General features: G+C 33.8%; 2 protein-coding genes across 4 annotated transcripts in view; one reads left to right on the top strand and one right to left on the bottom strand.

Moving 5' to 3' along the window:
• The window catches only part of LOC146997197 (uncharacterized), a 919,946-nt gene that overhangs the window by 429,710 nt on the left and 465,105 nt on the right, over positions 1 to 25,131 (bottom strand). The gene's annotated exons all lie outside the window — the stretch shown is intronic.
• Positions 1 to 25,131, top strand: part of LOC118187396 (uncharacterized) — a 39,311-nt gene that overhangs the window by 4,953 nt on the left and 9,227 nt on the right. Inside the window, exons 2-7 of the mRNA XM_035357606.2 lie at positions 3,100 to 3,405; positions 3,777 to 3,834; positions 16,911 to 17,168; positions 20,083 to 20,143; positions 22,739 to 22,869; positions 24,421 to 24,590. Coding sequence (XP_035213497.1) covers positions 3,100 to 3,405; positions 3,777 to 3,834; positions 16,911 to 17,168; positions 20,083 to 20,143; positions 22,739 to 22,869; positions 24,421 to 24,590 — 984 coding nt within the window. The remainder of the gene's footprint in view (positions 1 to 3,099; positions 3,406 to 3,776; positions 3,835 to 16,910; positions 17,169 to 20,082; positions 20,144 to 22,738; positions 22,870 to 24,420; positions 24,591 to 25,131) is intronic.

The raw sequence follows: 25,131 nt of genomic DNA, 5'->3' as shown, positions 1-25,131 counted from the left end.
ATTAAAAGGCTGCGTAATAACGGGGCTTGCTTAAAAAAAAAAAATATGCATTACGAAATGGAAGAATTACCATCATAAAACTTTCAGTGACATTACTCAATTTCTTGCAAATATTGTTCTTTACTGGTTTGTAAATATTGTTCTATGATTTAGTTTGTAAATGAAATTTTCGAAAACAAATATTGAATATAATATTTCTGCGTTTTTTACAATCTAAGTTACAGAACTTGAATATTGTTTTGTAATTTGTTTTAAATTTTATTGTAAGTTATGTAATTAGTATTCTAAAATAATAAATAAATTTATAGCTATTTACAGTTTATAGTTTTATTTAGTATGTAAATAAATTTATAAATTATTAGCGTCTTAAAAGTAAGCGTTAGTGACACTCTCATGTAACGTGTAGAGAAAGTTCGTACAACGTTCTAAACACAACACTAACAAGAACGCTCTAAATTGCATCTACATATATATTACAGTTCTATAACGTGCAAAAAGTATGTTAGAGTGCTCGTACAGCATTTTAAAAGGACGTTTTAAATTACATTACGCTGGTAAATCGGGAGTTGAATATTATAGTTTAATTAATAACAATAATTAAGTTCTATAGTTGGAAAATAACATAATATATGAATGGAAAAATTTTCAAAATTTATGTACGAAATGTTGTTTGAAAATCATTTTTTCATGCATTTCCGATACTGCAACCACCTGCAAATTAAGAGATTTAATTATAAAAGCATAAATTAATATCGTCACATGATCCAATGTGCTTCGAATACAAGATTCCATTTGTTGATATCCGTGACCCAATTACACGGATAGCCAAACTATCATAATATTATTCCCTTTGATTCCACGCCGGCGCATTTTGTTGACTTGTCCAGAAATAACAACAAATTATTGCATATCAATTACAAGAGACCGTTTAGCTGGCATGCGAGAACCGAATGCTAATACGAACCGGCACGCAGTTCTTTGCAGTAGTCGAAACTGTGGACGGATCATTCGGCATTCTTAGCAACGTTTCGCATGGTCCAGCGCTTCACACCTACTTATTATGCCTAATTATAATGACTTTCCTAAACTATCAGACGATATTTCTCGTCCCGTCACAGGCAGACCTATAGCTATCGAGACTCGGAGCCACCTTTATTGGAATGATTACTATACAAAATATCAACTCAAGTATATAATTAATACTTATTAAGTAAAATGATTTGGAGAACAAAGAAATAGAAAAAAAAAACAGCGTACATCTAGAAGAAAATGTGTATTTAAAAAAAATACATTAATTGTTCCTTTTTTACGTTTTAAAAAAGCTTTTTCAACTTTTCTTTTAATTAAAAAAAAAAAAAAAAGATCAAAACTGTTTTTCACCTCTGAAAATATTTTAATCGTTTCATGAAAATTAATATGTTCAGCTACTGTATCTTCAGTGGAAAGGATTGCGTAGCTTGACTACTGTTGATAAAAGAGTGCTTTTAATCAATTTCAAGTTTAAAAAGCTTCTCTCGCAAGAAACATCTGAGCCAAAAGAGTCTTTAGTGCCAGATATAAGTTAGGGACTCGTTCGTGAGAGTCCATTTCCACGATAAACTTTAACATTTTTAACATGTAACACTTGTAAGAAGTATTTCAGCCATTATACCATCATAGACTCTAAACTGTCAAACTAACAAACCTTCCTAGACTGTCAAAGGAATTTTTGTCTTGTCATATTTAAAGCAGAATAACACAAAACGGTTACCACAGTCATAAAAATTAACTGCAACACTTACTTTTACTTCGAAGTACAGAGACAAAAAACGAAATGTTTAACAGAAACGCAACACCTGCTTCATGCGTCTCGATCTTGCAGCAGCATTTCAGTTATTTGATATTTTTTCCCTTAGATTCTCGCTCTTTTATCTAAACTTACTTAAATTGTATTTCTGGTGAAGTTGAGTGGGAATAGAAGTGCAGGAAAGATTCAATATAAAAAATAGCATATTGTAATTTAATTCAACGTTACAGATGTTCTTCTCTTTCATATTAAGTTCTTGTGGATGTTATTCTTTCTCAAACTGGTGCCATTTGGATATTATGCTTTTTCACATTAAGTCTATGAGAACGATATTTTTATTCGTGTTAAATATTAAAAACATCTGCTGTATGCAAATTCTTGAAAATTTAGAAAAAATTAAGTAATGATATGGAATCAATGTAAAAGAAGTAGAAAAATACCTTCTAAAAAGTAGAAACACGCCAACATCGGCTGTTGCCAGTGGCCGAAGTTAAGAATTCGACCCGAGCTGCATGGAAATTTTTATGGTTTTTGCCGTATATAATATGAATACGTTCCAGTTTCCTGTAAAAGGTCTCTCACGAAGGATCCTTATTTTCAGACAGATAACCTTCGAGCGTTTTGCCATATTCAAATACACATACAGGGAAAATATATGCATAACCATCAATCCATGTATAAAAAAAGTGTAGCGATGCATTTTTGTGTATTGCTATATGGTTTACATTAAAACAAACACAGATCCGTAAGTTAGTTGCGCAAAGTGTATTAATGCAACTTCTTTGTACATTCATACGTGATTTATATTTTAAATAAATATAGAAACATACTTTATTATATAAAGAAGTATAATGATATGTCATCCTTGTATATTGATGTAAGGTTTACATTGTAAACAAACATAGAACCTACTGTCAGTGTACAAAGATGCTTATTGATGTATCTTCTTTGTGTACTCATGTATGATTTACGTTGTAAACAAACATAGAAAAATACCTTAATGCATAAAGATGAATAGTAATGTGTCTTCTTTGTACACGAATGTAAGATTCACATAGTATCCCCTGTATTGCATCAGTACCAGAACTTTCTTTTCAGCAAGAAAGTATAAACAAATAATAACCAATACTTAAAAATTTTGAGATTATACACAAACATGGTACATCAATGTACAAAGAAGCATTGTAATGATGTTTCCTCATATATTGATGAATAATTTACATTATATTTTATCCCTGTAACGATTTAGTTGCTAAAGCGTATCTTCTAAAATTTACGTAAATAAATATTCCAGATCTTTGTAATTGTTTCAGGTTCATTGTTCCGGAATGTTCGAACTCCGACTGGATACATTTGTGAACGAATTTGGCCGCGACGCTGATGGAACCTGTTGCCGAGGTGTCCGGTCGCCTTCCGGAATGTGTTCCGGGACATGCCGGACTAGGTTTAGGGTCTGTCTGAAGCATTATCAGACGACAATAGACCCAAATCCGCCTTGCACTTATGGTGAGGTGCTCACACCTGTTCTGGGAAATAATTCGGTTCGTCTCGAACCTGTTAACGACCTGCAGACGGGATTCGCTAATCCGATTGTGTTCTCCTTCGATTTCTCGTGGGTGGTAAGTTACTTTCTCTTTTATATTTATAGTTAATCATAGCTTTAAAATTTAATTTCAAAATGAAAGGAGGTAACATCCCCCACTAACTTAATTAAAGTAAATTATTTTTAAAATACAGTGTCTCTTAAAAGGTAACTGGAGATTTAATTTCAGAACAATGAGAACGGCACTTATCCCGTTCAAGCAGTAGCTCTAAATAATGCTTCCTATCAAATCCATACTATTAGTGTTTTTTTTTTTTTTTTTAATTTGGCAGGTTTCATACCATATTGTTATATACATATATTATTTTTTTTATTGCAAATACTTGTGTTCTTTTTTCTTTTTTTTTTTTTTTAATTGAATCTACAAAATGTGCATTTTGTTTTTAGGGAACTTTCTCTCTCATTGTAGAAGCTTGGCACGAAAGTGAACCTAATTCTTCCCCAGGTAAGGAATCCCTTGTTTATTTTTTATTTTATTAAATACGCTGTAATGTGTATTGTGAATTGTCAGTGAGGTTTCTATTTCATTGTGCGTGTAATGATAGTTATATCATTGCTGATAATTATCGCAATTAGTCATAATTATGTCTTCAGCAGCGATAATTATTGGGATGTGCATAATGTTAATTATACTAATGATAATTCATTAGAGACAAGTATCGCGATTAGTAATAATTGCGACTTCTGTAGTGATAATTATGATAATTATGTTCATAATGATAATTCCATTAATGATTGTAATAATTATGGTTTCAACACAGATAATTATCCTAGTGTGCATAATGGTAGTTACATTAGTCATAATTATCGAATTGAAATTTTAAAAAAAGGGAAAAAGCATGAACAGAAAAAACTTCGTCTGTGTTTTCAAGCAGTTTCATTTGAAAAATGAATTATGTAAATTATATGTTATCTAAATTATATCATTATTTAAAACAAAAATAATAAATCATGAATAACGAAAGAATCAGATCATTCGAAATTAAGAAAGCAAATTATGAAGAGCATTAAATAATAACATTTAAGAGAGAATTTAAATGCTAATAGTTCGCAATAGTAATATTTCATTATGATGCTGTCATTAAACAGAAAGTTTTTAAAACAGGGCTGCTCCCGGTATATCGGAATTTGATTCTGATAGTTTCCCTAGACGGAACCATATTAAATCAAAAACATTAAAGAATTATTTCGTAAACAACATTAATTCTATATCATAACTAATGCGCAACCAAAACCACATATCGTCTGCTTACTCCTCACCCTTAAATTGAGCTCACGAACAACAAAAGTACTTTCTTATTATTACTACTACTACTACTATTATTATTATTACCACCATTATTATTATACTATAGCTAGCGACGTAGAACAACTGCGCATGCGCTCAGGTGTTCGGAGCCATCCCTTGCAGGAAAGGAAAACACGAAAAAGAGAGGGAAAACAACAGAAGACAGCAGCGGCGTGGGAACGGAGGGGGGGATAGCGTCTACTCGGGGCCGAAATCGTGTTTTGTGGTCCGTGAAAAGCACCCCCCGCTCCTACTCTTCGACTTAAATGGGGAAGAATTGGGGAAGAATCGCAAATTGAGGCATTTCTTCGTATCCAAGCAACCTTTAACTCAGGGAAATTTATTATGATAAAGAAAGTTCTTTATCATAATTTCCTTGAGTAAATTTCCTTGAGTAAAGTTAAGGATCTACAGCCAAGGTTAGGTATCGTCTGCTTATTCCTCACATGTAAACCGTCCAACGAATAAAGAATATCCGTTCTTTACAGAGAGATGTTAGCAACCGCAGTCGCATAAAATAGTTATTTTAAAAAAAAGGATTTTAATGAGTGCAGCTAGTAATTGATAATAACAGAGAAGGAGACCTGCATATATTGCCTTGAAATTGCTGTGTTTGTTTATCAATAACAGACAGATTAAATTCAACAGAAAAATTAAATTTGAGGCTCTTTACTTAATGGCAAGACACTGGCGCGTGTGGCAGATAAAAATATTTCATTTCGGGTGAGGGCAACACATTTCTTTCAAATCACTGAGTTTGTTGATTAAATTTTTATAACAAACATATTACGCTTTCCCGAATAGCAACTTACTGATTTTAAATCGCTGAGTTTTCTGTTTAAATTTTAAACATAAATATCCTACGAGTGGTAACGCATTGCTTTCAAATCTCCGAGTTTGTTAATTTTGCACAAAGCAGAAAATAAAGAAAGAAAGAAAGAAAGAAAACTGTAAATGGAAACTCCAGGCTTCGAGGTCCCCATGTTCGTGTGGAGAATGTGAGGAATATACATACATGCATAGAACGAAAATAATTTTTGTATCACAACTTGTTTTTCTTCCATAATAAAGTGACTACCACTTCTGGCCTTAATAAAGATCAAGCCGAAGTCGGCTGAAGGCCCGCCGTTGCGGAATATTTATATATATCTGATCCTCGATTGCTGCGACCATGCGAATGAAACTGAAAATTGCAGGTCCGCTAGAATACCCGTGCAAGAAGTTTCTGTATGTCCCCTCATCCGTTTTCTCCAAGACGAGGCTGGCAGACGGTAGCTGCAGTGCAGGCGAGCGAAGGCTAGTGTGGGAAAGCAGCCGCGGGCTAAAAGCCTGTTTCTGATCCATCCCTATGATAAGTACCCTCCCCTCCACACAATGTTGTTAAAAAAATGCGCGGTGTGGGTAGAGCGAAGGCTGCTGATAACTGACGATTAAGGAATTCATATTTGGCGACACATCCGTCAATTGGCGACACTTTAAATCCAATTTTAGTATTTCCAAGGACCAGTTAAAAAGTCCCGGGACGAGCGACTTGGAAAAGAATTTTTTCGCGTCGACGATCGCTTCCCAGGATACTTGGCTTAAAGGTATACAGGTACCCTTAGGAAGCTCGGTATCATTAAGAAAGCAATACTGAGACACTTATATGAAAATCTTCATCTTGGGGAACAGTTGCCTATCTGCATAAAGGTGCCGGCATCTTTGTAATATTTTATCAAGTCCTCTGAGTGGCGGGACACGAAATTTCCTCTTTTCTGCAATGCAGTAAACAATTAAATCGAACAATTATAAATCTGAGCGGTTTGCCGAATGGCAACACATTACTTTTAAATCGCCGAGTTCGATAGCTGAAATTTCCTTAAGTTCGCACCAAAATAAAAACGAAAAAGTAATCGGAATTCAAAACTCTGTCTTCGTGGTGAGTATGTCCGGGTGGACGACTACGAGTGCAAAAATTGAATGGCTGAGGTATAAACAATAATAGACCGCGAAAAGAATCTTGATTCCAGCTTAAGAACGCATTTTCTAAAATAAGCTGGTTTTCAATATACCATAACAAACTTCAGTTGCATAATCATATAAGAATTATTATTGTAATCACCACGGCCCATCCATTTTATGACTAGAATTTGCATTATGCCGTATTACGTTAAATATATGCAAAAAAGACATTGTCATTCATGTATAACGGTACTTGTTGCGATGATGCGGTCGCTATGGTGTTGGCGACGGAAATTCACGCGGTGTTCGCTGATGGCAGCCCTACAGCAGTCAGGTGTATGCGTGCAACAGCACAAGCAGAGCGCCAAGTAAAGTGCTCCAAACGGCCGCGGGAAGGAAAAAAAAAAAAAAAAAAAGACGAGAGCAGAAAAAGAAGGGGGGAGGTCAGAAGTACCTTAACAGTAGCCAAATTGATTGCATACTTGTTTACTGTTATTCAGTTACTCCCTTTTTATCTGGCGTTTTTCGAATTCTCGCCACAGGTTCTCGAACATCTTTTGGGGAATAGATTAAAGCATCAGAGAACTGCGACACATGTGCACTTTTTGGTTGAGAAGTCGTATCTCGTTTTGCTCTCTTTTAATGGAACTCAAAATCCCGCTTACGAGTCTTACTTTCCCGATGGAAAAAGCTGTCAGAAAATCGTGACTCGAATTCGAAGAGTATAAGAATCGACTTCACGTCTATCTGAATGATTCATATACTGACATCGACTCATCAGATACAAAAAGATTTTACTTCTAATACGGATTCATTAAGAAAAATATTACGTGGCATTTTATTCATTTTAAGATTGTATGCAATTTTATGATTCATTTTCAAGATTAAAAGCATTAATCATGATCGTGACTTGAATTCAAGGAGTTCACGAATCAAGACATGTTTATTTGGGAAATTCATAATGTGTATTCATATTGGCATAGACTCATTTAAGCATCAAAAGATTTTACTTCCACTATTAATCTATTTAGAAATATTATGTAACATTTTTTAAGATTGCTCAATTAATGATTAATTTTCACGATGAAAAATTTTCTAATTAAAAATATTAATTTTGATCGTTTCTTGAATTCAAAGAGTTTACGAATCAAGACGATGAATTCATACACGTGTATTGTACACAGATTTAAGATATTTGTCTTTCAAATTTAATCAACAAACTCGGCAGTTTGAAAGAAATGTGTTGTCAGTTTCCGAAATGAAATATTTAAAAAGTTTAACTATAGTTTAATTATAAGGTTTAACTATAATGTTTATATAATGGTTTCTGTAATGTTTATATAATGGTTTCTGTAATGCTTATAGAACTGTAGTTAACTTATAATTTCTATAATATTTGTAGAACTATAGTTAAACATAGAAAACGAGAATTATAATTTATCAATACACTTAAAAAATATAAATTTAATCGAAACATAGATTCCCGTATTGATAGTGTAGATACGGGGGCTAAAACTCATGACTTGAGGGGATCTTCCAAATGAAATTGAATTTTTTTCACCTAACAATAGACCATAAAGTCACTCCTTCGATTTTTAAATGAGATTCGTTTGGCGAAAAGGCAGGCTAACTGTTGTTTCTTAAGTCGCCTGCTACCCACCCCCCGCACCTTCAGGGTAAGTAATAGGTGGAGCCCCACAAACAGGGAGCTCTTAATGAGGGCCTAGAGCTGCTACCGAACTTTTGCCTCATTCATCAAATGCTCAACAGCAAAAAGCTTTAACCTTCCACTCCCCCTACTTCCACCTCTCTACCAGCCCCTGCGGAAGAAATTCCCGCAAACGATACTGGCAAGTCTTTTCCATTGTGACTCGCCTAGACTTGACTCCCCCCCCCACATTCGCTGTTTTTAGCGATATTTATTGGGCTGTTAAAGAAGAGATATAATAAGAACTCGCTACGCTTAACTACCTAATTAAGCCGTCGGTTTAGTGGAAGGTTCTTCGAAGTGAATTTGTGCGTGGACTATATTTTCCGAGCATAAGAAATAGTTGTCATGCGATGAAAGGAATGTTTGGGGAAAAATTCAGTTTTGTTTAATCAAACTACAGACTTTTATTTTTGAACAACATGCAGCTCCGATTTTATCTGTCAACTCAAAACCACGGTTAATTCCAGATCGAAAAGCACAGGAGAAGGAATAACTCATAACATAATTAATAATAAATAACAAAAAGTTTACAGGCATTTCAAAGGCGTTTAATCTATAGAATTAATTATTTTAGCTCTGTAAATTAAATTAGTATTCAGAACAAAAGTAACCCGTTGCCAATAGTGGAAAAATAAATATTGTAGAAATTTAAAAATGTCGGCAAAAGCAGGTCTTTTTCTTAGCTTCTTAAACAATCAATTTCTTAAACATTCAAAATGGATTTTTTCCCCGATGTGTAATTCTGTGATGTTTTATCAATCATCGAACATAGAATGCAGCGACAAAACAAAGAAGACACCACTGGATTCGGTTAAGGTAACATGCCAGAACATATAAGTAGTTATTATTAGAAATTAGCGGTAATGCAGTTGTTTTACTTTTGTTAGTACAGTACTCTCATTTAGTTTATCATAGTAGACAGGTACAAAATTGATGAACCAAGTAATTTATGTCCATCGATCTATATTCGATGTAGTTGATTATCTTAGTCCGGTTTTTTAGTTCTAAATATAATTAGATGTATATTAAATTTTCTCTGTAATATTAATGCCCAAAATTAGTCAAGTACAGTATGTGCAAAAGCAGTCTGTTCAGAACTCAGAGTCGATTGGTTCATTGATACATATTCAACGATGAGGAATTCTTTATTCGACGAATGTTGAAGATTAATTTGTCATCGGTATGTATTTGTCCACGAATATTAATGTAGGGTCATGGATATATATTCATGTATGATTAACCGATGCGAATATCTTCATGTGAATTGAAAGATAGAATTTTGAGAGAAGCCACTGATTTCTTTCTTCGTTTTCAAAACATCCAGAACGGTCCAGCTCGTGGGAACTCTTATCCGAAAGAACTCTTGGATAAACGGTTTGACCATCTGCCAAGAAATTTTGTGAGAGAGGAAAATCACCCCACCTTGCCATTCATCTTAAAGGAGTTTCTTTCAAAAAAGAAGGGGCGGGAGAATGAGAACCTTCAGAAGGCCGAGTATGGGACAAAGGGTGATTTCTTTCAATGCAAAGGTCGGCTCATTAGGGGTCCCTGTAAGACGTAATTTGAGCAGAAAGCTCTGCAAAAGACACGAATGTGATCGATGACAACAATCATTCTATTTCTGTGAACAGAAGCTTTTCGAGAACAATGTACGAAGTACCTTCTTAGCTTCTGGTGGTCATCCATATCAGGATAGATCTGTGATTATCCTTTGCAAAGAGTCATCTTGTTCATGTCAAAGACGAAGACTCATTTTCTTTGATTATCTTCATTTGTGCTTTACAGTTGTTTCTTTCGAAACTTATGCTGAAGGTAAAAGATTCTCACACATTTGATTAAAACGCATTTTTATCTATGCTTTTGTTTACCCAGCTTTTTGATTTCAGTGATGGATCGTTCTTTAAAGGTGATCACCAATACTTCTAAAACCCCAAACGCAAATAAAAACTATATTCTCTTTGCACCGGTATGGATATTCTTGCACTGAGAACAATTTCCCAAACTATCGCTATTTTAGACGACTTATTTTCTAAGCGCTCCCTGCAAGTTCGTGCAATTTCTCTTCTACTCTTGGAATAATAATATCAGATGTCTTTTGAAAATGTCATTCGTAATTAATAACTGAAAAAGTAAAAATATTTTCATGTATTTATTCTATCAAATTATTGATCAAAACGGGAATACATGCGGGAGCGAAATTGCAGTTGTAAAACATTAGTAATCTTTTGCAATTAATCTTAATTTATTCCACTGTAATAGCGCAAAGCAACGATAAAATGTTTCTAGGTGTTTGTGAGGGAAAAACAAGCCAAAAAGTGATAATCCAAATCTCGATTTAAACAATTAAAATAACACAGAACAAAGCCAAAAAAAAAAAAAAAATGTCTGTAGGTGTTGGAGTGAAGAACTGTCCAAAGACTGATAATCATTTAGAATTAATCTCGATTTAAACCACCAAAATATCAGAAACCAAATGTTAAAAAAAATATATCTTCGGTACTGGACCATAACGAAGACCAAATGTGTCTAGGTGCTGGTGAGTGAAAAACAATTCAGTCACTGTTAAACAACAATCGATTCAAGCATCAGTCGAGATAAATTGTAAAAATTCATCTAAATTTGAACCATTAAGATAGCATCAGTTAAACGACCAAAAATGTTTTTGGGTGCTGGTGAGTGAAGAACTATCCAAAGACTGATAGTCTTTTACAACTAATCTCGATTTAAACTTTCAAAACAAAACATGAAACAAAGATTAAAATATTCTTTGGGTTCTGGTGAGTAAAGAACCGTCCAATTTTTTACAATTAATTTCAATTTCATCCACTGAAACAGCATAAAACAAAAATATCCGTGGGCGCTTGGTGAGTGAACTGTGGTTAACATAGTGCCAGAAGGCGGGTTAAATCACAAATCTTTGCTTATTTATTTATTTTAACTTTAAAAGAAATAATGAGAATATTTCCGCGATTCTGACCCCGACCTTTCACTCTTGAGGTATTTTGACCTTGCCAAAATCCGGTGCACAAGTTATAACGAGTTTTGTGAGTACAAAATTAGAATCTGCGCTAAAGCATTATTGAGAATAACCTACATTTCAAAACGAATAAAACCGTTAGAATTGAAAAATCGAGCTACAAAGCATTTTTTATGCTACCTGTAGTTGAGGTTGTAGAACTAGAAACAGGATGACATTTCGGCTTGTTAGTGATATTTCTGCTTGCGTGGAATATCTATTCTTGCTTCTTTTATATTTTAATGGATAGGCACTTTTTTGGAATTATTCAATAATGAATGTTTCTTACACAGTGTGCTATTTAAGAAACTTCGCATTTAAAACTCGAAAAGGCTGTAAATTGGCATATAATATTTCTGGACTTTTGTTTTGACTACATATTCTTTAGACAACAACTACGAAAAGAACTACATGTTTCTGGGGTCTTCGCCCGATTCGAATTGTGAATCTGCCAGTACTACCTGGACGTGCTACCACTTACACTACGTGAGCACGTACGGGGGAATAGTGTAATTCTTTATTTTCTTCCCCACTCAGAGGATCATGGAGGTAAGAAAGGGTACTTCCTACTTCCATGCAGAGGATGAGGACGAGGTGTGGCACTCAGTTAAGCAAATCTAAGTGATAATGAATTATGTATAGCCACTTCCAAAATTTGAATTCGATTTTTTTTAAAATTTATTTTATGTTCAACGAGAAATTGATGAATTTTAAACAACAAACTGCGCTATTTAAAAGCAGTATGTTGTAGCAAAGTATAAGATATTCATGTTTCAAATTTAATCGAAAAACTCAGCGATTTAAAAGAAATGTGTTACCTTTTGTCAAATCATAAAACATTTGTCTTCCAAATTTAACCAACATACTCGGTGGTTTAAAGAAAAAAAAAAAAGTCTTGCCATGGGCCAAATTAAAAAAAAAAAAAAAAATATTCAGCGTCCCAGTATGCTGCCATTCAGCAAATCGTAAGACACTGAATTTTTTCCCGCCATTTTTTCTTTCAGTTACTGATTTATAAATTACGCGATTTAAAAGCAATAAATCATCTCTGTTATTGTTGATTACTTGCTGGACTCGTTACAAAGATTACATATTTTGTTCTTTTTTATAATAACTGTTTTAGACGGATGGTTGCAGAGGAAATCGGCGTGTAGAAATAACATTCACTAAAAAAAAAAAAAAAAAAAAAGCAAAGAAGAGGAAAATTAACATTCGGCACCTTTTATGCGAATGGTGGGAAACTCAAACCGCTTCGATACCTCAATCTTGATAAAAGTGAAATTTCCTTCGGAGTCGAGGTAGAAAAAAAAACTTCCCTCTAAAAAAAGAAGACAACTTTTGCGGTCTTTTCCAGTATGTTATAATGCGATTCGTCTGGTTGCATCACACCAGCCAGCGCATCCGCACAATTAGTTAAAGCTGGACGCGTAGTGTAGTATGACGAAACGGCGCGACAGATGTACTCCAAGAAGTAGGTTTAGAGGATATCGACCCCCCTCCCTCCTTTTTCATCTTTCCATACCCCATGGGAAAGTCCCCCCTCCCATCCGCACCACTTTTTCTCTCTTCTGTCTGTCTTTCTCCCGAATTTCACTGCTTAATTTTCTTAAAGATTAGTTCATCTTTTGTCTTTTATTGATTCACGTAAATTATTTCTTAAAATATTCCAACGACCCCGCGTAATTTCAAGGGCTTCTGTTTTTAGCAAACTCGAGAGGATTTTCTAGCTATGCGTTTATTTTTTTTATTTTTTTATTTTTTTCAGGGAGGGTGGGCGAACGAACACCCAACTTTAGGTAGCTTGTATTGCATAAATACTTTGAATACTTTAGGTACTTTTACATAATAACTTTGAGTACCTTACTTAAGATAAATACTTTTGATCTATCTTCGGTATTTAACTTAACATGAATATTTGTTCGCTTTTAGGTATCTAGGAAGGCTCTAGTCAGGAGTCCTAAATTTTTAATCTTAATAATGGAAGAATAAACATTGCTAGATATGGAGACACTAAACAGTGGGACCCCAAACTTTAAATGTTAATAATGAAAAAAATAAACGTCATTATAGATATGAAGGTACTACGTCAGGGATGTTAAAATTTTTCATGTAAATAGTGGACGAATTAACATGATTAGACATGAAGACACTAAATCAGGCCTTGATAAGCCATGACAACCGGGTCACCGAATGACTCATTTCATAATTTCAAGTGACTCACTTGAGTTCGGAAAATGAAGTATAATGTGTAATAGTAAGTTGTAAAACATAAATATGGAACGAACAGTTTATTCTTCAATACATAAAAAATAAACTGAAAGTGAACTATAATATTAACATTTTTGTTTGATTTCAAAGTTGCAGTAACGAACGTGCACTTTTTGTAATATAATTTCAATGAGAAAGCGATAAGTTTGGCAATGCCGATCCATAATTCCTTACAGGTATCTGACGGCATTAATGTCGTAATCTCAGTTCTCCTAGTTCACTCTCGTTATAGCACTTGCTTAGTAGTGGGAAAAAAAATTGGCTTTGGCATTTTGTCCGCATTCGGTTCAACATAAAAATGCGAGCAAATTTTCATACATCAAATTTGTTTTAAGTAAGAACAGGAGGAGTTAAGTATGAAAATTCAGATGCTTTTGTTCGTCTCAAGACGACTAACTATAAGACAACTAAATTGACGTCAACAAGTTCAGCATCGGGAGAGCCACTGATATCGAAGAGAAAAATAAAGTTCATTCAGTTAAATTTGTTTTTGCAGTAATTGAAATTATTTCTTAAAATATTCCAATGAATTATAATTTATAATTTAAATTTTTAAATTATAATTTAAATTGGAATTATAATTTAAATTTTTAAAGTTTAAAGCGTATTGTAATTATTTTCTGAATAAAATTTATCTTATTTTTCACCAAAAAAGACTGTTTTAAAATGAAAATACCCTTGACCCGAAACGTCTTCTTAACGCATTGACACACAGCTAAGATAGGTTGTCGTTAAATCATAAAAACTTTAGATATATTTTGGATACCTTGTTTTTGCATAAATTTGTTGGGTACTTTCAATGCTTTATTTTACATAATTTAGGTACCTTATTTTACACACATACTTTGGATACTTTAGGTACCTTATTTTACACATATACTTTGGATAGCTTGGGGTACCTTTCTTTACATAAATTACGCTGAGTAATTTTATTTCTTTGTTTTTACAAATTAGTTAGCCAAAACAGCGTAAAATTTAGCATATATAGTTAAATATTAATATATTTCTCATCAAAATCATATTACAAATGGTTCAGTAATGGTAAATGTATATTCATGTTCTAAATCATGCATTATAACCTGAATTCAAGTCAATTTGGAGCTTTTTTTAAATGACGAAAACGTTTGATAGTCTTTATATACAATGTAATTTGATTCATTTTCACTCGTGTGCCTTTCACTTCACAATAAAATGAAGCTTCAAATAAATTTAAATCTTTTCATCGATATCAAATAATCGTTTAGCGATCATCGATATAAGTGAATATGCATTCTGAAGAATGAATATACATTATGAACATGAATATACATTTAATTTAATCCTCTCTCACTAGTATAAATTTCGCCTCACAAGAACGTTAAGCTGCGAATAAATTCAAGTCTCTAATCGATATCAGTCAAAGATCATCGATGTCGGTGAATTAACAAAACTGTACTTATTGCCACCATATCAACGTGGAATGTATAATAGGTAATTGTGCGTGATCAACTGCGTAGTTCCTTTCTTCTTCTCAAACTGACAATTAAGTAGCTTGGAAGGTGTACTCAGAGCAACAGGGGGCCCGCAAGGAGAAAAGGGGGGCTGCTACTTTATGACCCTAGCGGCCCTGCTCCTCTCCAAGCGTAACGAAAGCTCACGCAAGCACGCATTATTAAACCTTATACGTGATCAGATGACGGTAAGAAGGTCCGGACGAGGGGCCCCTAACACGACCTAGTTAATGACCTAATGATGTTAAGTTATTCCTTAGGCGGGGTCTATGTCTCTGCCATCAAAGGGAAACCTTCAGCTTGAAATAAAATGATGCACAGAGTTTGGAGTCGCTTCTCGCGTAATTAACAACTTTATGGTCCACGAATTTTTAATGTTCAAAATGGAAAAATAAACATCATTAGATATGAAGACGTTAAGTCAGGGTTGCTTAAACTGTTAATGTAAATAATAGAAGAATTAATATCATTAAATACGAAGATACTAAATCAGGAGTCCTCAAACTTTTAATGTAAATCATAAGGTGAATTTAATGTAATGGAAGAAAAACATCATAGGAAATGAAGACACTAAGTCGGGGACCTGAACTTTTTTTTTTTTTTTTAATGCAGATAACAGTAAAATATACATCATTAGATATGAAGATACTAAGTCAGTGGTATTAAAACTTTTTTGATAACTTACGCCTTGAAGACTTTCTCAGCTTTTTATCGATTTCTTTCTACTTGACTTTTACACAACTGTCAAAGAACGATAAAAAGAAAAAAAAAAGCGGATGGTAATTTTTAGATTGCTTATTCATTGTTTAGATTATATTTATTGAATAACTAATAAAATATTATTGAATAACTAATAAATGTTCATTATTTAGATTATATTTATTGAATAACTAATAAAGAACATTATTAATAAAATATTTAGCGAAAATTAAGAGAAGTGTCTGACACTGTCAAACTATTTCAGTTTAATAACATTTCTGCGGTTTATTTTCCTTTGCTTGTTTTTGTTTTAAAAGAAACATAAAACACAATTAGGGAGTTTTTTCTTCCTTTTTATGTACACTAAACTGGACTATTAGAATTATACTAACCGAACAATGGTGTCATTTCAGTTTGGAAACTTTTGCTTCCTTGTCTTTGTTGATTTGTGCTCGAACGTTTTTCATTTATAAATTCTGTTATTGTAAATAACTTGAATTTATATTTGGATCTGTATGATTGTAAATAACTTGAATGTGAATTTTATTTTCTATGTGACTGTAAATAATATATGCACTTGAATTTAAAGAATCTGTGTGAGTGGAAATAACTTGAATTTTAAGCTGATGTTTTGTGTGATTGTAAATAACTTAAAATTTAGATTTGGTGATCTGTATGATAATAAATAATTTGAATTTGATTCTCTATAAGAACTGTAAATAAAATTTGCTTGCATTTAAAATTAAGAATCTGTGTGATTGCGAATAAAGAACGCTTAAAAAAGTTTAAAGCTGATGAGATGTGTGATGGTAAGTAACTTGATTTTAGAGTTCAGAATCTCTGCAATTGAATGTAACTTGAATTTAAGTTTGGTGATACGTGTGATAGTAAATAACTAGAATCTGAAATTGATTCTGTAGGTGACTGTAAATATAAATCTATGTGATTGTAACTTGAATATAAAGTTGAGAGTCTATGTGCCCTTACATAATTTGAATTAGAAAATCTCTATAAATCTAAAAATAAGCAACTTGGGCTCAAAAAGTTTAGAACGTCAAGTTAAGATTATCTTTTGTTCCATATTAATTCAAAAATGTCTTCTTTTTAGGAGTTGGACGCAAACTCATCACTCGCCTTGCTACTCAGCGATGGCTTGATGTCAGCCAGTACTGGACCCAGGACATGCATAAAACGAATCACACTCAATTCTCTTATGCCATAAGAGTTCGGTGCATGGATAATTATTATGGCGAGAGTTGTGAAAAGCTATGCAGGCCAAGAAACGATAAGTTTGGTCATTACACATGCAGTCCGACTGGTGACAAAGTCTGTTTGCGAGGATGGAGCGGAGAATATTGCTCAACAGGTCAGTTGATATTCTTCCCGAATTGAATAGTTTTTAACTTTGGGGGGGGGGGGATAAATAAATTAAAAAAATAAACTCTTGAAGACATTAAGGGAAATAGCCACCTGAAATAAATGTTATATATATACATATAGTAAATACATTTGTTCAAGCATAATCAAAGAAACTTGCGAGTTGAGCAAACATTAAAAAAAAAAAAAAAAAAAAAAAAAAAAAAAAAAAACAATATAAATAAATTCGGAGCCAAAGCGCTTGTTTTTGGACAGTTAAATCGGTAGGTTGCGTTTTAAAAATAAAATTTTGAAGAGAGCAAGCAATAGCAGGAGAAGCTGGAAGCAAATGCGAAGCGTTCGAGTCGAAATCTTAGCGCAGAATAAATTGGTTTCAATTTCGATATCATTTTGATTGGCTAATTAATAACTGTCTAAAATTATCATTGGCCGATTGAGTTTGAATTCACAAAACGACATCAGCATTATTTGAAAGGTCATATGACATGCATTAACTTGAAAATGACGCAGTCCAGAAAGGTTCATTGTAAGTAATTACTATTTTTTAAATAGGAAGCGGAAAGACTTAAATTAAAATGAAATGTGAAGAAGAGGCTGTTGTAAATTTAAGTGGAAATTTTTATTTGCATATTTTTATCGTAGACATATTTATTTATTTATTTATTTATTTATTGTGTTATATTATTATATACATATATACACTAGACAGATATATAGGTATAATGAAGCGATAATAATTAAATTAAAAATTTCTAAACCTTTGTTTATATATATATATAGTTCTCATATATATATAGAGAGAGAGAGCTAGATCTTCTCTAAGTTATTCCTGCTTTTTAACAATTTTGACTCCTATCCACCCAGGCAGATGATACGGAAAATATGCATATACTATCGATAAAAGAAAACGTATTATATACGTATATTTTTTAAATATACTATTGTAAGTTTATACTAATGCATCTTAATTCTTGTCCGAAATTTGTGTCTGTCCATCTTATGGATAATAAGAGGAATTGAGGGGGGGATTTAGGAAGATGGCGTCGGAGAAAACGCCGGGTGTTTTTGCAAGCGACTGCCCCTTCCCACACGCAGTAAACTCACATCACTGAAAACGCAGCAGCTGGTTACGGCCATTGACAAAGCTTACCAGCTGGCTTCTTGCTGGTGCAGGGGGAGGGAGGAAGAAAAGAGGGTGAAAAGAAGTAGGAAGAAAGAAATAAATAGAAGGCAGGCAGGCTGTAGCAGGGTGTGGAGCAAGCACATGCACCATCTTAGCTTCCATCTGGTTCTCTACCACTATCCCCTTACAGTTTTTCCTTAGACAATAGGAGAACTCCGGTGGGTAGAGCGCACTTCTTACGTCGAAAGGAAGAAAACATACGGGAAAAAATAAGTTTCCATAAAAAATACGGAGAAAGGAAGTGGACGGATGCAGAGCTTCACCCACCTCCTTGAAGGTACCCCTCGTTCCCTTGACGAGGACCCCGAGAGAGGATGTTAAAGGAAGGCATCAAGCATCTTGCTTGCTGAATTGCCCAATGCCTTTTGATGGGAAACAAACTCCTCAGGAAGTAGCGGGTTTTCCATTCTCGTGAGACCCTGTTATCGACTTCTTATGGGAAAACGTCGAAAAATCCTAATCTGGATGGGAAGGGATGTGCATGTGTGTGTGCTGTATAGTATCTTTAACCACTCTTACGGTTCCTTCTTTCATATTCTGGCGCACTGATGAAGGTTAAGCGAAAGAGGTTACCTATTAGCGAGATTCTGGTCTTTATTGAGAGCCATCTGTGGAAGCTTCTTCCTATGTTTTTCTCGGGGGCTGATATTTGTATATTGGCAGGTCTTTAATAAGTAGTGTCAGGAATATGTTCCCCGATAGTTTTCCAGTTTAATTGCGAATAATGGAACGAAGAAAATATTTCCCAAGTTTTTCAATATAATCAAGAATAAGTAATCTGAAGGAAAGGCGAATAAGTGATACGAAGGAAATACTTCCCCAAGAGTTAATATAAATAGTTAAATATAATATTATATTAGTATAATGTATAGTTTCATATTTAATACAATATAAATAGTTTAATTTTAAGGTAAAGAGTTTTTCAGTTTAATTACGAAAAATTAGCCCCCGAGAGTTCTTCGATTTAATTAAGATTAAGAAAACGTTTTCAGAGAGTTTTTAAAATTATTTACAGATAAGTGATTTGAAGAAACTGTTCCCCGAGAGATATTTTCAATTTAATAAAGAACGAGTGGTATGAAAAAAATACTTCTCGATTGTTTTAATTTAAATGCGAATAAGGGATTTAAAATAAATGAATACAAGACGTAAAAAACAAAACGATTCCGTAGGGTATTCACTATTCTTTTTCGCTTTCGGGGGAACCTTTTGAACTTTCATCAAAACAAAGGTGTGTTTTCATGTGAAAACAATGTCTGTCTTTCTCTCTATATATATAATATAATGTATTTTTAAAATCACTTGAATAAAACAGCATACATAGATTTTCAATCAAATATTTAAGATTCAATATGTTATTCTTTTAATAATTTTATATGATTTTGACACCCAACCACCCAGCATGATAACAAATACAGGCATATTATTTGTAAAATATAAAGTTAATGAAGTAAAATAAAAAAGAGGTATAATATACATGCATTTTTAGATCCATGGACACTTTTTTATTAAAACCGAACGGCAAATTAACTGAATTGATTAAGTTTTTCCCCCTTTAAACACTACTGCGCATTAAGAGCAATTTATTTTGTTTATTCTAAAAAAAAAAAAAAAATATTTTCAAGAGTATTATTTATTACTGGCGCATTATAATGCACTTTATTTTCTTTGACATCAAGCAAATGTAATGTATTTATTTTCTTTTGTTTGTTTTTTGTAGCTGTCTGTTTATCGGGTTGTCATAAAGAACACGGATATTGTGATCAGCCTGATGAATGCAAGTAAGTAGTCAAAACATAATTTCTGTATTAATTTGAACTTCATTTTTTGATTATTAATCTCGAATTCATATTTTATTCTCAATTTCTTAATAAATTATTTATTCTCAGTTTGAAATTTAAATCTGAATTATTGGTTTCAAATTAATTTTTTTATTATTATTCTTAATTTCGGGAATATCAATCTCAAGTTAATTTAGTTATTATTCTCAACTTTATTCCTGGACTATTAGTGTCAGTTAATTTTTGGATTATTATTCTCTTAATGGTTCTTTTAAAGTTAAGATATAGATGACCCAGTGGAATAATGAAACATTTTAGAAGAATACTAGACGAATATACGTTTAGACAAACACGCGATCACACTCATCTTCTGTGTATTTGAAAAATGGAAAAATATAGAACTATTTTATAAGAATATTGAATGTTTTTAGCTATATGTATCATTAATAAAATGCATTTTTATTAAAATCAATCCGACTGAAAGTCAAAAAATAATATTGTTAAGAACTGCATCTGCTGCTTTTAGATGGGCTAATTTATTAATCCATGACATAGGCTTGGAATTATCGGGTCCCAGGGCATCAGTAGCTCTGTCACCGGCTGTACTACCCCATTACGAACACCTCACTAAGCTGAACCCACTATCGAGTTCAGCTTAGTGAGTGGATGTTTAGTTGCATCATCAAGAAACTGCTAATGCCCCCCATGTTGGAAGGCCCCCCACAGCTTGGTGACGGTCCCGTTATCCGCTCTCCATCCGGGAAATATTACCGATTCTCCACCACGCCGATGTAGACCCTCGGAGCGGGTGTTAATCTATAAAAAACAGCTTCAATTTGAAAGATGAATACTTTACATTTTCGTCGAATGGCAACTCATTCGAATGAAAAGTGAAACAACGCAAAATCATATTTCGAGACTAATGGCTGTCTTGCGTTAAAACGAATCATACGATACGTGATTAAATGCTGCTGATTTGAGGTAAGATTTCAAAACAACCTAATTCGACAAAGAATATATTTTTATACATAACATTACTGGATCGTTAATCACTGTTTATATGTTAATTTATGTTTTATATAACATTTCCTTTTAGCAATATTTTTATACAAATGAATAGTGATTGGGAATTTTCCTCGAGACACGGAACTGAACTTTTAGAAAGTCAATTAATGCTATTATTTTGTGGCGATTCCACGGAATACAGAATTACGGCACACCCATAGGTTTCCCTATCTCCTCTGGAAAACGCCAAGGGGGTCCTGAAGCTATTATCTCTGTTGGCGTTTCGAATTCCTACGGGTTTATCTCTTCTGCGTGCACAGAAGCCAAAGGGGCTCTCCCTCCCTCCACTTCAATTTACAGGATAAAGTGAAAAATGGAGGTCGTTTTAGTGGAGCCAGAAGCGGGGGCATTATCTACAAGGTTGTTTATCAGTTGATAGAGTGCCTTTCAATTTGGTATGGTGTCTCCTATCCTGGAGCGAATCGGGAGACAACTTAGCTTTCTAACAAGAAGCATTAACCCTGTAGTTATAGTTTCCTTTTCTGGAAATCATCTCTTCCTCGCTGTGTTAGGTGATTTCTCTTCACTGTTTGTGTTTTAAGTTTCCCAAAGTGGACGCTGAGGAAGCCTACAGGGGGACTTCAGATCCAGAGCCGTTGGAGCTGCACCGGTCGCACAAATTTTTAAAACTTAGAGAAGGACCCAGCAACAAAATCTAGGGATGAAACTTTTTCTTTTCTTTTTTCTTTTTTTCTTTTTTTTTTCTTTTTTTTTTTTTTTAAATTAGGAGAAGCACTAAGCAGCAAAATTTAGGGGCTGCAATTTTTTTAGCATCTAGAGAGAGTCCGCATGCAGAATTTAGAGAATGCATTCGGAGCTAAATGCTAAAATTTAGGGTCTATTTTTACCAAAAATTTTTAATAATTTCGAAAGATACCGGGCAACAAACTTTTTAGAATTTAGAGGAACACGAAACAATAGTATTCAGGTATGGCAAGATTTTTAGGATTTAAAGAAAGCACTGGACTACAGAATTTAGGGATGGCAAGATTTTTAGAATTTAGATGAAGCACCGGACCACAGAATTTGGAGATAGCATACTTTTTAAAATTTAGAGGAAGTACCGGACATGATTTTTTTATATTTTTTATTTTTATTTATTTACTTATTTATTTATTTAGAATTTAAAGAAGCTTCGCGTAACAAGATAACAAGATTTTAAAATTCACAGAAGCAACAAGTAACAAAATTTCATACATATGTGTTGCTTCTCATTCCGTAAGCTAAATAGACATGATTTGGTATAATTCTTGCAAAGATGCGTAATGGTAATACTTGTACTGTAAAGTAAATGTGTGAATTAATGCTGGTTAACAAAAGTTTGCATGGAATCAACTTTGTTGTCCGCGTGGTTTTCATTGTTTCTGTTGGACCAGACTACCCTAATGGCTAGTCAGGTAATCCGTTTTAAAATCTAGGTTTCTTTAGCCCTTTTCATATAGTTACTTCTATATAATTTGTGGTAATTCAATTTGTTTATCAAATTTTGACAGTAATCAGAAGTTAAATTGTTACTTTTTTCTTTCATAGATGTCGACTAGGGTGGGAAGGACCCCATTGCGACCAGTGCACCCTTTATCCCGGTTGCCTACATGGAAGTTGCAACCAACCATGGCAATGTAACTGTGATGAAGGTTGGGGCGGTCTCTTCTGCAATCAAGGTAGGCAATGAATTCTGTGTATTTTCTAATAGGTGCGATCAAAAACTTAATAGCTGCAATCAACCAGTTATAGACAAAAAGTTACATTTCCGCACATACTTTGCCAGAATACTCAGATCCATTCTCAGCAGGAACGCCAAAATGGGTAATACGACACTTTCCCACTAATGGCATTTCTGAGCACATCATTCCTGAGAAGACATAGTTTTAAATAATATATTCTTTTAAAACAAAATAGAATAGAATATCAAAGAATACATCTTTTATGTATGTTTTTAGAAAAAAAGACTATATTCTTTTAGGGCAAATGTTATCTATTACCGATAGTGAAAATATAAAATCTGATAGACATCTTTTAACTACACCAAGCGGTCGGAAGTTTTCGTTCCCAAACCCTAAACTTTACAAAGATGCAATGAGTGATTGTATTTTCTTGATTATAATTCCGAAATGACCCTCCTTCTCTGTATCTTAACTTCTTTTATTCCAAGATATATATATATATATATACTACTTTACTGCCTGGGTACATTTCAAAATGAATTTTTGCTTACTTAACGGTATCACGACAAATATTTTTAAACGTATATATACGATTTGGCCGTTTAATGAACTCCGTGTCCATACGGCACTGCCGAGCGAGGTAAATAATCTAAGAAAAAAGGAGGTAGAATATCATGCAAAGACTGCTGACGAATTTTGCTCTTTGCTGTGAGTCGTGTTCTTTCCCATGTCCAGCTTGGTCTTTGTTTTCATATTATCACGTGATCTATGGCATCCATCGAAAGTCCTCTTTGTTTAAGTTCACCTTCAGTGGTTTGCGTGCGATGTGCTTCCGGTTCGAAATCTGTCCACTCAAGGGGCTATTTTACTTTTCTATGCGTAACTCTTCAAGGTCAAAGCTATCTGAGGCAATTAAATAATAAATGTGAGTCGAAAAAGAGGGGAGCGGAGAATAAAACTTTTCCTTCATTATTTATTTATACTTTTTTATATTATTGTTATAGTATCGCAGGAAAACAATCGTCTTTCATTTTATGGTTTGATTTTTCTCTCTTGTTTTTATTTCGGAACGTAATTGCACGCATTACTTTCTCTTTTAATATTGTTGGGAAGAAATAACCCCGCCACCCGCTACAGCAATAGCTTTTGTTTAAGTTCTTGAATTTGTAAATACTGTGTTTTTCGGATGGAAGTGCTATTGAAAATTGTGGACACCGAGTTTATCGGTTTTTCTATTAAAATATTATGAAAGTAATTTGCTTTACTTTTAGCGTTATGACGTATCATGCACGTATAAAAAATCATGCACATATTTATTTGTATACGATTTATTTCAATGACTGTATCAATCATAAGCCATGTAAGCATGGCGAACCTGTACAAACACTGCTTAAATATCCTGTAGTTCGGCCAGTACAGGTTACGAAATGCGTACATAACTTTATGATTGGTACAATAATTCGTAATATACCAAGTTTGTTGATTGGGCCTTCTTTACTGTAAATACTGTTAAGGTAATATTTACATGTATTTATTCTTCATTTCTAGATCTCAACTATTGTACCAATCATAAGCCATGCAAGCATGGTGGAACATGCACCAATACTGGCCAAGGATCCTATACCTGCACATGCGCAGAAGGATATACTGGCACAAATTGTGAGGAAGAAGTTGACGACTGTGTGCACCAGCCGTGCCTTAATGGAGGAACTTGTAGGGTAAGTTCGCTTTAAAAAATTTGCAAAATCCAATCAATACTCGATTAAACGGACTCTTGCTATTACTCAACACTATCCACCTAAATTGGGTTAAAATTTTCAACATCCGTTGTAATTAACTCATCAGTGACGAAGGACGGATTAAACGTCTGGTCGAGTAACCGAATCCTATCTTAAATGTTTAGTTCGTTGCTTATTGCGGTTCGATAGAAATATTATTACAAACATCAGATTAAAACTGTGCTCGAAAAGTAAAGGGAAAAGAAAAAATGCGTGAGCTAAAAACAGATGACGCAATCGATGCCCCACTAGTGACTGAGTGGTTACAGGTAATTCCGCTTACACCGCTTACAGGTAATTCGACCTTAGTTCTATCCATGCGAAATGAAGTGTTGCATGTTTGGTTTTCTTGGCGTTTTCCCCATGCATAACGTGAATACGAGCCAGTTTCCCTTAGAAAGTCCTCCCCTTAGATGAACTAAGGTAACCCTCCCCTTAGACGACCCTCGTGTGCTTTGCCATAATCAAATAACGAAACGTA

This window comes from Stegodyphus dumicola, chromosome 5, assembly GCF_044657685.1.
Source record: "Stegodyphus dumicola isolate Sdum_Otavi_A_Nest chromosome 5, ASM4465768v1".
In the NCBI taxonomy this organism is placed as follows: Eukaryota; Metazoa; Arthropoda; class Arachnida; order Araneae; family Eresidae; genus Stegodyphus; species Stegodyphus dumicola.
The sequence above is the reverse complement of the archived record's forward strand: the minus strand, read 5'-3'. Positions and strand labels throughout refer to the sequence as shown.